The sequence below is a fragment of the Sapajus apella genome, unplaced genomic scaffold (assembly GCF_009761245.1).
Source record: "Sapajus apella isolate SASKATOON/1434 unplaced genomic scaffold, GSC_monkey_1.0 scaffold378, whole genome shotgun sequence".
NCBI classification, from domain to species: domain Eukaryota; kingdom Metazoa; phylum Chordata; class Mammalia; order Primates; family Cebidae; genus Sapajus; species Sapajus apella.
The window spans coordinates 4,355-20,972 of NW_022437316.1; the positions used below are offsets into that span (position 1 = coordinate 4,355).

Below are 16,618 nucleotides of genomic sequence, written 5' to 3' on the forward strand. Positions count from 1 at the left end.
CCTGGGTTCAGGCAATTCTCCTGCCTCAGCCTCCTGAGTAGCTGGGATTACAGGCACGCACCACCATGCCCAGCTAATTTTTTGTATTTTTAGTAGAGACGGGGTTTCACCATGTTGACCAGGATGGTCTCGATCTCTTGACCTCGTGATCCACCCGCCTCAGCCTCCCAAAGTGCTGGGATTACAGGCTTGAGCCACCGCGCCCGGCTCCCTCTTACACTTTTTATGCCCCTAAATAACTTCCCAAGTGAGCCTGTACATCTTGAAACTTCTGGCTTTAACTGGATTACAGTATTACTTGCTCTGTTATTTTTATTAGGTAGTATTTCTCCTTTTTTAAAATAAGAGAACATGTTTCCTAACCCAAGGAATATAGTTGTCAGAAAGTGGATCTGAGTTACATAGAAATATTTATTTAAAAATGACTGCCGCCACATCTTTGAATGGGAAATATTTATTAATGTCTTCTCCACAGCAGATGTCTCCTGTTTGGTAACAGGCTGGCTAAGCCATCTGCCTCTTTAATTCTAATAGTAGTGGTCAGAAAAGATTAGATATATACTATGTCGTTGAAATGCAGGAAACTGCAGAGGCACTGAGGGCAGAATACTGTATTCCAGTAAGATAGGGCACTTCCACTGTGCGGCATCGACCCTGCCTGCTACGTGGCTGGCGCTTGGCTCTGCATCCTCATTCAGCACATGAAGCAGCTGTCTTAAAATGCCTTCTTTTCTTACTGGTGTTTCTAAACTGACTGTTCTTTCTATACGTTCAGTTTGTCGACATAACGTTTGTAGACGTTGTGGGTTTAGTTGATTAGGCTTTGTCCATTTTTTGGCAATCATTTTTTCATTTACTATTAAATATCCCATTTGAAAGTGAATGCCTACCTTAAAGAAGGAAATACTAGAACCAGCTTAACTAGAGAACTTAAAAAACAATTTGCCCAAAATTAGCAAGTCTGTGAGTTTCTTTGCATCACAGGATTATGCTGAATTTTAACTATTCTAAAAGAAAATGGACTTTTAATGTCAAAAGTGTGCCCTAAATGGTCACCTTAATTCCTTGGTGTTTAGCATATTTGCAAAGTTGCCCCAGAAAAGGCTGATAACAGAATAAGGATTCTGGGGAGACCCTGCTGTGAGGTAGTAGTCATGCATCTGTAGCTTATTTCCTTCCAGTGGCAGTCACGGTGGGCCTTTATAACATCTAGCCTCAGGCTGAAGGAAGGGAGGAGCCTCCCAGAGAAACGAATTTTTTTTTCTCCTTGCAGTGCTGGAGACCTGTAGTCCCCACTGTATTTCTGAGGGTTGTGAGGGGCTTGCCATCAGCTGCAGGTTGCCTTATTGCCATACCTCCTTATATGTGATGGAGGAAGTTGGACTTGCCCTCCCTGCTTCAGCTGGGCACCCTAAATTGATACTTCCCTGTTTTGTGGTTTTGCCATTTAAACACATTCTTGGAATCGGTGGATGATTGTTTCCCAAAAATATGCTTTCTTCTTGTTATTCCTGGGTTTAAATAAGATACTAGTTTCAATAGTGGCAGGTGTCAGTGAGTGATTTACTAGTTTTCTTTTGAGGCCTTAACATGAATGCAGATTAGGGATTGAGTATTTAGTAGACTTCATTCACCTTGGAGCGAAGTATTTGGAATACCGTTTTATCTCACCAGAAGAGTTTCACAGAAGTACAGTGGATGTTTTGGTGATGAAACATCATCTGAACCCCTCTAGGCTGTATGAGAGCAATAGTATGTTATGATTAAGAGCATAACCTCTGGTCCAAGCTGCCCGGGTTCCCATTCTGGCTGTGTTACTTATTAGCTGGTGGCTTTGGGCAAGTTACGTAAGTGCCCTGAGCCTTAAGTCACTCATATATAAACTGGGAATAATTATACCTTAAAAAATTAATACATGGGCCAGGCGCGGTGGCTCATGCCTGTAATCCCAGCACTTTGGGAGGCCAAGGCAGGCTGATCACCTGAGGTCAGGAGTTCGAGACCAGCCTGACCAACATGGAGAAACCCCGTCTCTACTAAAAATACAAAATTAGCCAGGCGTGGTGGTGCATGCCTGTAATCCCAGCTACTCGGGAGGCTGAGGCATGAGAATCTTTGAACCCGGGAGGCAGAAGTTGCAGTGAGCCTTGATCGTGCCATTGCACTCCAGCCTGGGCAACAAGAGCGAAATACCATCTCAAAAAAAAAAAAAAAAAAAAAAATTGTATGTCCAGTGCTTCATATATTGCAAGTGTTTGCTACTCTGGCCATTATTATGTGATTAATAATCCCTTTCGCTTCACAGTGATTGGTCTATCTCATGTTTGTTTTTCAGTGATATTGTGGTCCAGATAGTAGATGCTCGAAACCCACTCCTGTTTAGATGTGAGGATTTGGTAAGTCAAGTTTGACAAAATTCAAACATAAGTCCTTTGAGTAGCAATGAGAGGGCCGCGTCACTCAGTGCAATAACTGTAGGCATACATTCTTTCCTCTCTGGCTTTGTTTAATTAGGCCTCCTCTCCTTCCAAGGTCAGGAGCTTGCATAATGCCACTGTTTAGACAGATGCTTTCTCTTCTCAAACAACCGTTTCTATCTGCAAGAAGGCACAGACGCTTGGGCTTTCTAGCTTTTAGTTTAGAAGCCACTTAATAGGCATTTGCCAGTTTCCCATTTTTCAGGAAACACCAGTTGAAACAGCATTTTATTTATTTTAGCATATTGCTGGTCACTTCACTTTTTAATTCATCCCATAAGTTCTCTCTTCTCACACTTCAGTTATGACTCCCTGTGGTATTTTACAAGTGAGCTCGGTTTATGAAACACCACAGGGGTTAATAACTAAGGTATGAGAATCCCTTGAAATAATGTAATAAAGCTTTGGGTTAGTTAACAAAACATTGTATAACATGAGGTATTCGTATTTCTTTTTGAGAACTGTAGCACATGTTATTCTTTATTATTACTATTTTATATATGTAATTTTTTGTAGAGACAGGATCTTGACATGTTGCCCAGGTCTCTAACTCCTGGGCTCAAGCAGTGTTCCCCGCTCCACCTTCCAAAGTGCTGGAATTACAGGCTTGAGCCCCCATGTCTGGCCCAGATTATTTTTAAATAGCAAAAATATTAATGGTAGGCTGGGCACCCACCATTAATATTTTCGGTGATTACATGATGGTGATTACATAATCACGCCTGTAATCCCAGCACTTTGGGAGGCTGGGGCGGGCAGATCACAAGCTCAGGAGTTTAAGACCAGTCTGGCCAACATAGTGAAACCCTGTTCCTACTAAAAAACTTTAAAAAATTCGCTGGAGAGGGTGATACGTGCCTGTAATCCCAGCTAGTCAGGAGGCTGAGGCAGGAGAATCGCGTGAATCCTGGAGGTGGATGTTGCAGTGAGCCGAGATCACGCCATTGCACTCCAGCCCGGGTGATAGTGCGAGACTTCGTCTCAAAAAAAAAAAAAAAAAAAAAAATTAATGGTGGAACTTCTTTTCAAAGCTTACTGAAAGGATTAGTATAATGCATCATGATTAAAGATCTTTAAATTTAGGATGTGACTTAAAACTGGGGCAGTCTGTAGGAGCTGGGTGGAAAAGAGAAGAAGAGAAAAACTAGAGGTGGTAAAAACTTTTATTGGGATCTTCCATATAATTAGCTTCATTTTTCCTTGTTTGAAGAAGTCTTTCTAAATCTCTTTGTCTTGCTTAGGAATGCTATGTGAAAGAAATAGATGCCAATAAGGAGAACATCATTCTGATCAACAAGGCAGACTTGCTGACTGCTGAGCAGCGGAGTGCCTGGGCCACACACTTTGAAAAAGAAGACGTGAAGGTTATTTTCTGGTCAGCTTTGGCCGGAGGCACTCACCTGAACGCTGACTCTGAGGTAGGTAATCTGAGGGACTTCTCTCGGTTGCGTTTCAAAGAGGAGGATTTTGATTTCTCATTAATATCCTTCGTTTGTGTTTTGTTTATTCTTATTGGAAATTTATGGGAATTCGAGTTTTTCCCATGTGCTGGATTAGGATGACGTATAGAAAGTAAATCACAAAGTTACTTTCTCTGTGGCTGTTGGATAGTCTGACATTTCCACTGTTGTTACACACTGATATTAGCTATATTTTTTAATTTTTAAAAAGATTGTAGGCAGCAGGTTGTATAGGAAGTTCCACAATGACCTTGTAACTGGTTTTAAGAGACGTCAGAACACCGGGGTGCAACTGAAGGATGTAGTCTGTTCTCAGGACTTGATTAGAATCCCTTTTGACTTTGTTTTGAAAACAAAGAAACCGAGTAACCCTAAATTAAGATATACCACGTTATTTTCTTAATCTTGTAACCCAAATTTTGCAGAAGTAGTTGGGGCTTTGTTTTCACTTTCGAATAAAATAGTAACTCTGAAAAGAAATCAGTGATCATTGTAGAGGTAGAGAGACCTCCGAAGTACTGCCTTTTTCCATGTCTTCGTCTCCTGTGTCTGTGTATCAGACATCTGTTGACCACTGAGTGTTGTGTCTAGCTGGCTTATGAATACAGCACCCTGCCCTCCGTGAGCTCAGTTTATAAGCTCTTATCTCTGTCTCTGGGAAGGAGTTTCGTTCCCCCGCTCCCTGTCAAACAGTTGCATATTTCTCTTTGACTACTTTAAGCCAAAGGATGCTTGAAACCAGGTAACTCGTTCCTTTTTGCCTCGAAATTTAGAAAGTTCTTCCATTCACTGGAAGGAAGTCAGCCACTGTACCCTTTGATCCGAGGACTCTGTCCCTTCAGTTCTCTCCTGCAGCTGTGCATTCTCTGCTTTCGTGTTCCTCATAGACACCAGCTCCCGGGCGCCCATCCTGGGTGCCTGTCTGCTTGCGTCAGGACTGCCGGTAAAACTGACCACGCCTAATTGAATACATTATTCCAGGTGGTGTTTGCCTAGGGCATATACAGAGCACTCATATTTCTTGTGATCAGGATATTCACATTCATTCAGTTTCTGTTAGTTCATCCCCTTTCAGAAGCTGTTTGCTCTTGGCTCATTGAACCTGTGAGCAACTGAATCCCTCAACTATCAAAAAAATAAAAAAGACTTATTAAGCAAACTTCATCCCATCTTTACATGTAGGGAAAGACATCTGTTCTGTTTTATCTCACCTTAGGATAGTGCTGTTCCCTTTAAATATGTTAATGGTTAGTACCAAGGCAGAGTTCATCTTAGAATGTGCAGTTAGCGTTCCTTACCTTCTAGCTGTGAATTTTCACATCATTGATAACACTGTTGAACAGGATAGGACCAAGGTTACAGCCCTGTGACCTTTTGTGGACTTAATAGCAGCAGTCTGTGCCAAGTGTTTTTATGTGAATACAGATATATTCACAAGAATATAATAATAATGGTTATTACCATCATTAATTAAAACTAACCCGTAAAAGTAATAAGTTAATAAAAACATATTTTTTACCAGGCACCACCGTTCTAAACACTTTACATATTTTACTCATTTAAACTTCTCAGCATTAAGTATAGATGCTTACCATTCTTAGACAGAAGAGTAGTTCGCCCTCTTAAACCATTATTTCTGTTGTTTCAAATCTTTTCTGGATGTCATTGTCTTTCTCAAGTTTTTAAAATAGATACTTATCATGATATTGCTCGGCTGTGATGCAATAACCCTATAAAAAATGGAAAGGAGATTAGTTTCTGCAGCTTTGGCCTTTCCTGATTTACTAACCAAGTAGTTGGTAACAAAGGGAAATGAACTTTTTTTGCATGATCACTAACTCTTTTGTTGCCTCCTGTTGACGACTGTCTTATTGTTAGAGCTCACCAGGTAACTTGTGGAACTGTTTTAATGTCAGTCACTGGGTTGACAGTGTATAGTTTATGGCAGATAATTCCTTCCTCCTTTTTAAGAGTTAGGCACCATTTGATTCTCCCAAGTTTTCTGGACTCTGCTGTTCTCCATGATTTCTCAGGTTGCGAAGTCTTACTTGTAACCATATCTTTAACGTGGGTATCAAACATGAACGTACTAGAAGTAGCTTGATGTTCACTGTTTTCTTGCCTGAAAGTTGGGTTCATCTTCTGCAGTTGTTCAGCTTCTGTTGTTCAACCTGTTTTCAACTTCTGAAAAATGTGACATTTTTCAAAAGACAGAGCCCAATTCTGAGTTGAGTATCTCTGGGTTTCCTTTGGTCACCTGGAAATTGCACTGTGTTCTCCAAAAGATTGAGATTTTCCTTCTTTCTTTTAATTTTTAACTTAATTATGGCAAAGTCCTTTTACTGTCTTTACTGCTTTTCCTGAGGCCGAACTGCTCCCAGCTGTAGTTTTTCTACTACACATTGATGTTCAGTTCGCATTCTTGTTTTTCTGTTTCTTTCATATTTTAAAATGACTCAAAAGAGCTCACAGTGAGGACACTGACTTCTTTACATTCACTGCTCATTACCATAGAACTTGCTTCCAATTCTATATTTCTCTCATAAGCCAGATTTCTTTTTGAGTTGCCAGGCTTGATTGTGAAATCATCCTATTTTTCCTGGCATTTTGTTTTTATTTCTGCTTTCTTAAGATTTAGGATACATGTTTGACTGAATTCATCGTGCCCCCTTCTGTGCCTGTTAATCATTCTAACACAAAATTACTTGGAAATCATACAAGCTTTCCATTACTTTCAAGTCCCGACAAATTCACCCTTGTTGATAAGAATTAGTAACTGTAAATTGCCTTTTTTCTGCTTTGTTGTCAAGAGGGATTCAGAAGAATTAACACACCCATGAGTAGTAAATGATTTTTACCTTTCCCTTTCCAAAGGGAATCTTTCATCTCTTTCATTGGTAAATTTCCACATGTGGAATTGAGTTTTGCCCCTGCATTTCACACACACAGATCTGTGCTCCATGGTACTTTGACTTACTAAAAGCAATTAAGAGAGGAGAACAGTTTTTTTTAAACATGCCAACCACTGTCTTTAAAAATACAAATGTAAAACGAACTGCAAATGGCAAAGTATGCCCTTGCTTTGTGCAGAGTATGTTAAATGTGTTGTTGCTCCTGAGAAATGCTTTGTTTTATTATGCAGCCCATTGCAAAATAATGTATTGCCAAAGAATTAAGTTTAATATAAGCCTTTCCCCTTGCTTTCTTTGAAGCGTTTTTGTTGTTGTTGTTTTCTGTTTGTTTTTGGAGAGACCCTGTCTCTGGTCTTGAATTCCTGGCCTTGAGCAATCCTCCCACCTCAGCCTACCCAAGTGCTGGGATTACAGGTGTTACAGGTGTGAGCCATCACACCTGGCCAAAAGAGTTATTTTAAATTACAAAAGCAATACATGTTATGTGTACAGAGTTCAAATAGTACTGAAACATATAAAGTAAAAAGTGAAGGGAAGGTCCCATTTCTCCTCCCCTCCAAGAGGGCGCCACCATTGATGGTTGTCTGTCACAGCAATGAAAGGCTTTCATTGTCTCCTCCCTATATTCACCTTTCAGTCTCCATCAGAACTTTGCTTGTCCTCTGTTCATCTTTTTTTTTTTTTTTTTTTTGAGACAGAGCCTTGTTCTGTTGCCCAGGCTAGAGTGCAGTGGCGCCATCTCGGCTCACTGCAACCTCCACCTCCTAGGTTCAAGCAATTCTCCTAAGTAGCTGGGATTACAGGTATGCACCACCACGCCCAGCTAATTTTTGTATTTTTAGTAGAGACAGCGCTTCACCATGTTGGTCAGGCTGGTCTCAAACTCCTGACCTCAAATGATCTGCCTGCCTCGGCCTCCCAAAATGCTGGGGTTACAGCGTGAGCATGGCGCCCGCCTGTCCTCTGTTCATCTTGCATAACCAATTCATTAAGTATCTCGTCTAGAGTGGAAACTGCAGTTATGTACTTCTGAGTGTTTCTATTTTATCAGGAAGAGGTAAACAGAGATGATAGACAAAGCAACACAACTGAGTTTGAAAACTCCAGCTTCGACGAGGCTGAAATTTCACACAGTAAGACCAAACATCTCCCAGCCAGAGACTCTCCTTTACTGAGTGAAAATCCCACTACTGATGAAGATGACAGTGAGTATGAGGACTGTCAGGAGGAAGAGGAAGATGACTGGCAGACGTGTTCAGAAGAAGACAGTCCTGATGAAGAGGACCGTGGCCAGGACTGGAAGGAAAGCTGTATGACAGATTCTGAGGCTCCGGGCAGGAACACCCTGCAGAAGAGGCAGATACACAACTTTAGCCATCTGGTATCAAAGCAGGAGTTACTAGAGCTTTTTAAGGAGCTACACACCGGGAAGAAGGTGAAAGATGGACAACTTACAGTCGGACTGGTAAGATGACATTATGTCAGAACATTGTTACCACGTAACGTCTTTATTCCCCATTCCTCAGTAGCTACATGAGGACCCCAGAGACTAACCAGGCTTCTGGCATCATAGGGAACATTGCCCACTTGTTGCCCACTGGCATCATGAGATTAGGCAGTGGGACAGACAGACCCCAGCTCGAAGGAATCAGCTTCCTCAAGGGTTGAATTGGTAACATGCCTGTTCACATTAAATGCATCCTCCAGTCTCCCTGCAGTAAAGCTTTTCCTGTCTTTTGAAGGACCAAGAGAGCAGAATGAAAGAGATGTTATTGTTGTCTTCAGACTTCAGCCCAGTGTTCTTTTGACACCCTGTGATCCTTGCCAGCTTATGCTGTAAATGTTCCAGATGCTTATTAGGGAGAACCCCAACATCTTGGGGCTGGACAAAATATGACAAATGCATGAGTTGCATGAACACTGCAGAGCATGGCAGATAGGGGAAAGTAGATCACATCCCCAGCTTTATATACCCTAGTTCCAGAAGTGGCTGTGGAAGCGCCCAAACCCCAAGGGGCTACAGCATGGTTCTAGGTGGCCCCATCCTTAGCTAAGGAGATGTAAGATGTTAGAGAAGGTATTTATTATAAAGACCTGTCCAGAATATAACAGTGAGGGAAAGGAGATCGTGGCAGGTTTAAAGTGTCCTAGCTTTTCAGTTGCATGCTAAGTATAGCTAATCCTAATTATTTTTGAGCCCCCTTCTCTCCTGCCCCAACCCCCTGCCCCAAAATGCCCGCTTAAAATGACTAAAGTAGATTAGCATCTTATTTTACTGCACTAGTTAAAAGAGCTGTCTGTGGAGTCAGACAGACCTAGGTGTAATTCCCAATTCAGCAGTAGAACTAACTTGTTATAAACTCTGGGAAAGTTGCTTAATGTCTTTGAGCTTTAGAGCTTCCTTCTCTATATTGTTGCTAAAAATTTGTATCAGAAAGTTCAGCTTCTCTACAAGTACCTTTCTTTCTCACATTTATGGAAAAACTGAGCAGCCTTCCTCATTTTCTGAATTTCTCACTCTAGAAATTCTGTAGACATTTATTGATCACCCGCCACATGCCAGGCAAGAATGCTGACTCTAACGAAAAAGTGATTGAAAATTTAAAGAATGTGTGTGGTTATTAAAATGTCCATCTGATCATCCTCACCCAGTGTGGGAGATGCGGTGGAAACAGCTGCCTGTGGATGAGGCAGTGAGGGAAGGCGGGGAACAAGGGGATGAAACAGCAAAACCTACACAATTAAAATGTGCATAGCCTGACCATTTGTCACTGGAGTCACATCTGAATAAATATACCCTCATCACAGGAGAAAAAAGGTGTCTCAACAAACACAGAGAGCATCGATTTCAAATAATTTTCCAAAGTAACCAGATGCTTATGCTAGTCTTGCCACTATCTGTAATGCCTCTGAGTCTTTGATAGATGTACTGTTTTCCTGTTTGGTAACTGCTGAGTCTCTTCTAGGTGGGCTACCCTAATGTTGGTAAGAGTTCAACAATCAACACCATCATGGGCAACAAGAAAGTATCTGTGTCTGCCACACCTGGTCACACGAAGCACTTTCAGGTATGTCTGTAGTTCTTTGCCACTTGTATGCAGCTCTTTCTTCGTCTGCTGTATGCCCAGCTCAGGCCTCTTACTTGTCTTTCAGACACTCTACGTGGAGCCTGGCCTCTGCCTATGTGACTGCCCAGGCTTGGTGATGCCATCTTTTGTGTCTACGAAGGCAGAAATGACTTGCAGTGGAATCCTCCCAATTGATCAGATGAGAGATCACGTTCCACCTGTATCATTAATATCCTTTCTGCTTCAGAAACACTGTAGTTATTATGTGCGTACTAGGGCTTCAGGTTTGTTTTGGGCATTTGAGGGATTCAGATCTGATGAAGAATTTAAAATACTAGTGATCTGCACGAGTTCATACTGTGAGATAGCATGAGAACTTCAGAATTAGAACTTCATTTCCTGATTCCAGCAGTGTAGGAATGGAAGAATCCAGGTTTCAGATACTCAGCTCCAAGTTGCAAACCTATTTAACAATGCCGTTTAGCCATTTGAATGACCTTCAGATTTAGCCAGTTGAACTTGCTTAACCTTCCCAAGTACTTTGCTTTTCTCTAAGTGGGGAAAATCATCTATATCACGGTTGGTTATATTTAATCAGTATAACTAATATATATTGAATGCTTTCTATGTGCTTTTCTAAACCCTAACCAAGTATCTTTTAATCCTCAAAAAACAACCCTTAAGGCAGACACTGGTGTTACTCCCATTTCTTCAAACTTGAGGAAACTGAGGCACAGAGAAGTTAAATAATTTATCTAAGCCCTTATAGCTAGTAAGTAGTAAATTAGGAACTCTACTGCCTCTCAGTAGCATAATGAATTAACTTACATAAAGCATCTAGGACGGTCCCCAGCAACAAAAAGGACTCAAAGATGGATTTGTAAGAGCTATGCAGGGGCCAGGCATAGTACTTCATGCCTATAACCACCAACACTTTGGCAGGCCGAGGCGCATAGGTCACTTGAGCCAGGAGTTTGAGATCAGCCTGGCCAACATAGCGAAACCCTGTCTCTACTAAAAATACAAAAATTAGCAGGGCGTGGTGGTGCACGCCTATAGTCCCAGCTACTCGGGAGGCTGAGGCACAAGAATTTCTTGAACCTGGGAGGCAGAGGTTGCAGTAAACTGAGATAGTGCCACTGTACTCCAGCCTGGGTGAGACAGCGAGACTCTTGTCTTTAAGAAAAAAAAAAATGAAAGAAAAAAACTTGCAAGGTCTGAGATTTTATTCTATTTACAAGCTAACAAGTTTGTCATTGTTTTGTGGATACCAGCAGAAAACAGGAGACTTCATGAAACTGGCACAGTTATCTGTTGGCTTCTAAGTAGGGTAAAATTGCAGACCCTTCATAACTAAGGCCATAGCTTATTTATAGATATATCTATTTGAAAAAGTGTATACCTTTTTTTTTTTTGAGATGGATTTCACTCTGTCACCCAGGCTGGAGTACCGTGGTTCAATCTTGGCTCACTCCAACCTCTGCCTCCTGTGTTTAATCAATTCTCCTTCAGCCTCCCGAGTAGCTGGGATTACAGGTGCACGTCACCACGCCCAGTTAATTTTTGTTTTTTTTTTTAAGTAGAGACGAGGGTTTGCCATGTTGACCAGGCTGGTCTCAAACACCTGATCTCAGATGATCCGCCTGCCTCGGCCTCCCAACGTGCTGGGATTACAGGCATGAGCCACTGTGCCGGGCCTTTTAAGTTTCTCTGCAAATTAACAGTTAGACATGAATCATTTATTGCAGGCAGCCTCAGGTTAGGTACTGTGGAAGACAGGGCATAAATGGAGATGGCTCCTGACTTTTATGAAGCATCAGTCTGTTGGGGCACATGAGGCATGTATGTGAATAACTAGTACAACACAGAATATTGTTAGTGGCTTAAGGAAACTTCAGACAAACTGTAGATTAGACAAAGGAGGAAAAGTAACCCCGCATAATTGTAGACATTAGAGACAGAGACTCCACTTGCTTTATCTCTAAATTAGAATCATCTCACAAATGCGCGATCTTTTCAGGGTAGAAATGTGTCATCTTTAAAGTCTGCTTCAGAGATATTTTAAATTATTACTTTAAAAGAATTCCTATGGAAGAGTTGTTGGAACCTAAGGCCTTGTTTAAAAGGAAAAAAATGGCCGGGCGCGGTGGCTCAAGCCTGTAATCCCAGCACTTTGGGAGGCCGAGGCGGGTGGATCACGAGGTCAAGAGATTGAGACCATCCTGGTCAACATGGTGAAACCCCGTCTCTACTAAAAATACAAAAAATTAGCTGGGATTACAGGCACACGCCACCATGCCCAGCTAATTTTTGTATTTTTAGTAGAGACGGGGGTTGCGGTGAGCCGAGATCGCGCCATTGCACTCCAGCCTGGGTAACAAGAGCGAAACTCCGTCTCAAAAAAAAAAAAAAAATAACTGAGTCTTTTAAAATTAATCAGTAACTATACTTTTGCTTTGGAGAGGAGAAAGTGTTTGTCATACAAGTAACGAAGTACCATGTTCCTAGAGGTGCGTTTCTTATGCCATGGGGAGGAGGGAGGCAGTTCAAGAGAATGGATTCCCTGACAAGCTTACATTTGCCAGAATATTCCAAGGCATGTTTTAGAAGTTACCTATGGGATTAATATCATAAAGCCTGGAGAGGATGAAGATCCCCACCGGCCTCCAACGTCAGAAGAGCTGTTAACAGCTTATGGATGTAAGTTGCGATTCATTAGAAAACATGAATAAAAATAACAGCATACCTAATTAATAGAAATGAGAATAGTAATAGTACCAGAAACACTATTGTGCAAAGATAGAAATGTACACTATTTCTTTAGCATTTTCAAGCCGTCTTCCAGGGTGGATGTTTTTGTCTCTGCTGGCCGTGCCTGCAAAGTAACCTGAAGTGCAAACAGCTTCTAGGACATTTGCTGCTTTGATGGTACCCACGTGCAGGCACAGGGTTCTCATCAAGAAGAAAAGGGCTGTGTGGAAGGACGTGGGTATGCGTACCAGAGCGAGACAGGAGAGGTATGAGGGAGCACCAGCAGAAAAACCCTCAGAGACGGGACGGAGTAGAGCTTGGTGAGGAGAGGGGCACAAAGGGCTCCTTCCATCAGCCCCGGAAACCTTACTTGACATTAAAATGAGCCCACAGCCATCCACCTTCACATTTATCCCCATTCCACATGAGAACCTGTGATTTCTTACTTTAAATGTAAACTTTAAAGGTGGCCTGGAGAACCTGTGTCTACCTAAAAAAAAATAACAGTGTTAGGAACATTTCCATGCATGTGTGGCTTGCCTTTAAAGGGATTGCCACTTGCTGGGAAGGAGTTCAGGTTGTTTGAGTATTTACTGGCAGAGAAAGGTGAAAGGTGATTTGATATGAATCACACTTAATCAAACTTTGAACATAGAGACTCTAAAGAGGAGAAATACTGAACACTTGTGGTAAGACTATTGTCATTACAGATTCATAGAGCAAGAAAAGACCCTGAAGATCACCTCACCTCCTAGCCCCCACCTTTTTTTTTTTTTTTTTTTTTTTGAAACGGAGTCTTACTGTCACCCAGGCTAGAGTGCAGTGGTGTGATCTCAACTCATTGCAACGTCCACCTCCCTGGTTCAAGCAATTCCCCTGCCTCAGCCTCCGGGGTAGCTGGGATTACAGGTGCCCGCCACCACTCCCAGCTAATTTTTTTGCACTTTTAGTAGAGATGGGGTTTCATCATGTTGGTCAGGCTGGTCTTGAACTCCTGACCTCATGATCCACCCCCTTCAGGCCCCCAAAGTGTTGGGATTACAGGTGTGAGCCACCACGCCCAACCCTAGCCCCCGCTTTTAAGAGTAATCTGAACTCAGAGCCTGAGCTGACTCAAGGTGAGGTGGCTGGTCAGTGGCATACCCTGGGTGAGATCTCTCTCCAGGATGTTAGCCTGGAAAATGCAGAAAGGTGGACTTCCACCAAACTTTCAATTTGATTGTACTTCCAGATAAAACTGAAAAGAATGAGTCTTTTTAAATTTTTCATCTAATGCTGCCTTATAAAAGCTGAGTAAGGAAAAAGCCAGCTTGTAAAAGCAAAAGACCACACTCACAGTTTCTAAGTTCACTATCTGCAAGTGCATATAGAATAAAATCTCTGGCTGAAAATTTTCAAAGATATTGCCAAATTAGTGTCATTCATTCTACTTTGTATTTCTTTAAATAGTTGTGAAGTTGAACATCTTTCCAAATGTTTTATGGCCATTTATATTTCTTCTGGGAATCACATTTTCCTATACATGGTTCCTGTCTTAATGATTTCTAGAAGTTCTTTGTTAAATGTGCTACATGTTTTTCCCAATGTTAGTTTATGGTGTCTTTGGCCCCACAGAAGTTGATGATTTTAATAGACTATATATTTCCTTTTTGATTTGACTGGGTTTGGTGTTAACTTGGGAAGGTCTTACCCATCCCAAAAAGATAAAACTATCTTCCTGTAATATTTACTTTTTTTTTTTAACGTTTAGATATTTAATCTGCCTAAATTTATTTTTGTATATTGTTTGAATTAGGATTCTAACTACTTTCTTCTGACCTGGAAAAGCCAGTCGACAGCTAATATGTGAGGGAGCTGAGTTTTGAACCCAGCCTGTCTCCTGTGGCCATGTTCTTAACCACTGTGTTTTGCTACTCCTCCAATTGAGTTAGTATTAAAGGGATCTTACTGGGGGAAAAAAATGTAGGTATATCATTAAATAAGAAAACTTAATCTATTGCTTTTTGTTTTGCAAATAGTATTGACAATGTAGCATTCTCCTACAGGTAGCCTCCATGAATAAATGTTTAAAATAAAGAGGCCAGGTGCAGTGGCTCATGCCTGTAATCCCAGCACTTTGGGAGGCTGAGGTGGGCAGATCACCTGAGTCAGGAGTTCAAGACCAGCCTGACCAACATAATGAAACCCCATCTCTACTAAAAATTAAAAAATTAGCCAGGTGTGGTGGTGGCGCCTGTAATCCCAGCTACTCAGGAGACTAAGGCACCAGAATCACCTGAACTCAGGAGGCAGAGGTTGCAGTGAGCTGAGATTGCACCACTACGCTCAAGCGTGGGCGACAGAGCGAAACTCCATCTCAACAAAAAATAAAAAGATAGAAGAAATAACTGGAGTAGAAAGGAAACTGAATTTGCCTTTCATAGCATGGTGCTAGGTGATTGTTAGGATATCAGAAGTATCTAGTTTATTCTCCTGGATTACCTAGTGTTTTTAATGCTAAACAAAATATATTCTACAATGATAATTTATTTATTTATTTTTTTAATAAAGAGATGGGGTTTCACCATATTGGTCAGGTCAGGCTGGTCTTGAAATCCTGACCTCAGCTGATCCACCTGCCTTGGCCTCCCAAAGTGCTGGGATTACAGGTATGAGCCACCACGCCCGGCAATACCTAATTTTTTAAAAGACAGGAGTAAGAATGCATAGTTATTAATAGAAGCTACATCACCTCAGTTGTCTTTGTTGTGATACTCTGTCATCTGAGATTTTGCAAAATTCTTTTCACAGATATGCGAGGATTCATGACAGCGCATGGACAGCCAGACCAGCCTCGATCTGCGCGCTATATCCTGAAGGACTATGTCAGTGTAAGCGAACCCTGCCTCTTATGCTCTCGAATACCTAAGTCTTTTTCCACATTCTGTGTTTAGATAATGGCAACCTGGCCGGGTGCGGTGGCTCAAGCCTGTAATCCCAGCACTTTGGGAGGCCGAGGCGGGTGGATCACGAGGTCAAGAGATCGAGACCATCCTGGTCAACATGGTGAAACCCCGTCTCTACTAAAAATACAAAAAATTAGCTGGGCATGGTGGCGCGTGCCTGTAATCCCAGCTACTCAGGAGGCTGAGGCAGGAGAATTGCCTGAACCCAGGAGGTGGAGGTTGCGGTGAGCCGAGATCGCGCCATTACACTACAGCCTGGGTAACAAGAGCGAAACTCCGCCTCAAAAAAAAAAAAAAGATAATGGCAACCTGTTCGATTATAAAGGAAATATTTTTTCATTGAAACTGGAGCTGTGTTCTTGATCTAGGGTAGTTAACGTTATATGTATTAAAAGATGGAGGTCTCAGAACACCTATTATGAGTGAAAATCACCAATTTATGCATCCGGCTTTTCCGTCTCCTACAGCCCTTTGCTTGTTATGACTGCAGTCATTGTCACAGTCTTTGTAGTAAAGCTGTTTATATGCCTAGCTCTGTATTTCTCTAGTAATGATAATATTAACAGCTAACGATTCTTCAAAGCTAACCCTGCTAGAAATAGTTCTGTTTTACGTGTGTCTTCTCAGTAAAAACACATAACAAGTCTGTGAGACTATTATTTCTCCTATTCAAATGAGAACATGCTATTTGGGGGTTTCCCCATGGTAAAATGGAGATGAACTGGGTCTATCTCATGAGATTATTGTGTGTGGGGGTGGGCAGTACGCTCAATGTCTGGCACATAATGAGCCCCCAATAATTGTTATGTATTAAGTTTAATTCTTTCCTCAAGTAAGCATTATAGGACCCTGTTAATAACCAGTTGTGAGGGTTAGGCTTCGTTTTCTTTTTTTTTTTTTTTTTTTTTTTTTTTATTGGGGGTTTTCTCCTTTTCCCCGGGGGGGGGGAATGGGGGGGGACTGTGGCCCCCCCAACCCCCCCCCCCCCGGGCCGAGGGACTTTTC

At 41.7% G+C, this 16,618-nt stretch overlaps 1 protein-coding gene across 1 annotated transcript in view; it reads left to right on the forward strand.

The window, feature by feature from the left end:
• Positions 1 to 16,618, forward strand: part of LOC116545807 (large subunit GTPase 1 homolog) — a gene marked incomplete at its 5' end in the record, with an annotated part of 24,598 nt that overhangs the window by 3,143 nt on the left and 4,837 nt on the right. Inside the window, 7 exons of the mRNA XM_032272253.1 lie at positions 2,336 to 2,396; positions 3,719 to 3,895; positions 7,901 to 8,314; positions 9,816 to 9,917; positions 10,003 to 10,146; positions 12,494 to 12,617; positions 15,459 to 15,538. Coding sequence (XP_032128144.1) covers positions 2,336 to 2,396; positions 3,719 to 3,895; positions 7,901 to 8,314; positions 9,816 to 9,917; positions 10,003 to 10,146; positions 12,494 to 12,617; positions 15,459 to 15,538 — 1,102 coding nt within the window. The remainder of the gene's footprint in view (positions 1 to 2,335; positions 2,397 to 3,718; positions 3,896 to 7,900; positions 8,315 to 9,815; positions 9,918 to 10,002; positions 10,147 to 12,493; positions 12,618 to 15,458; positions 15,539 to 16,618) is intronic.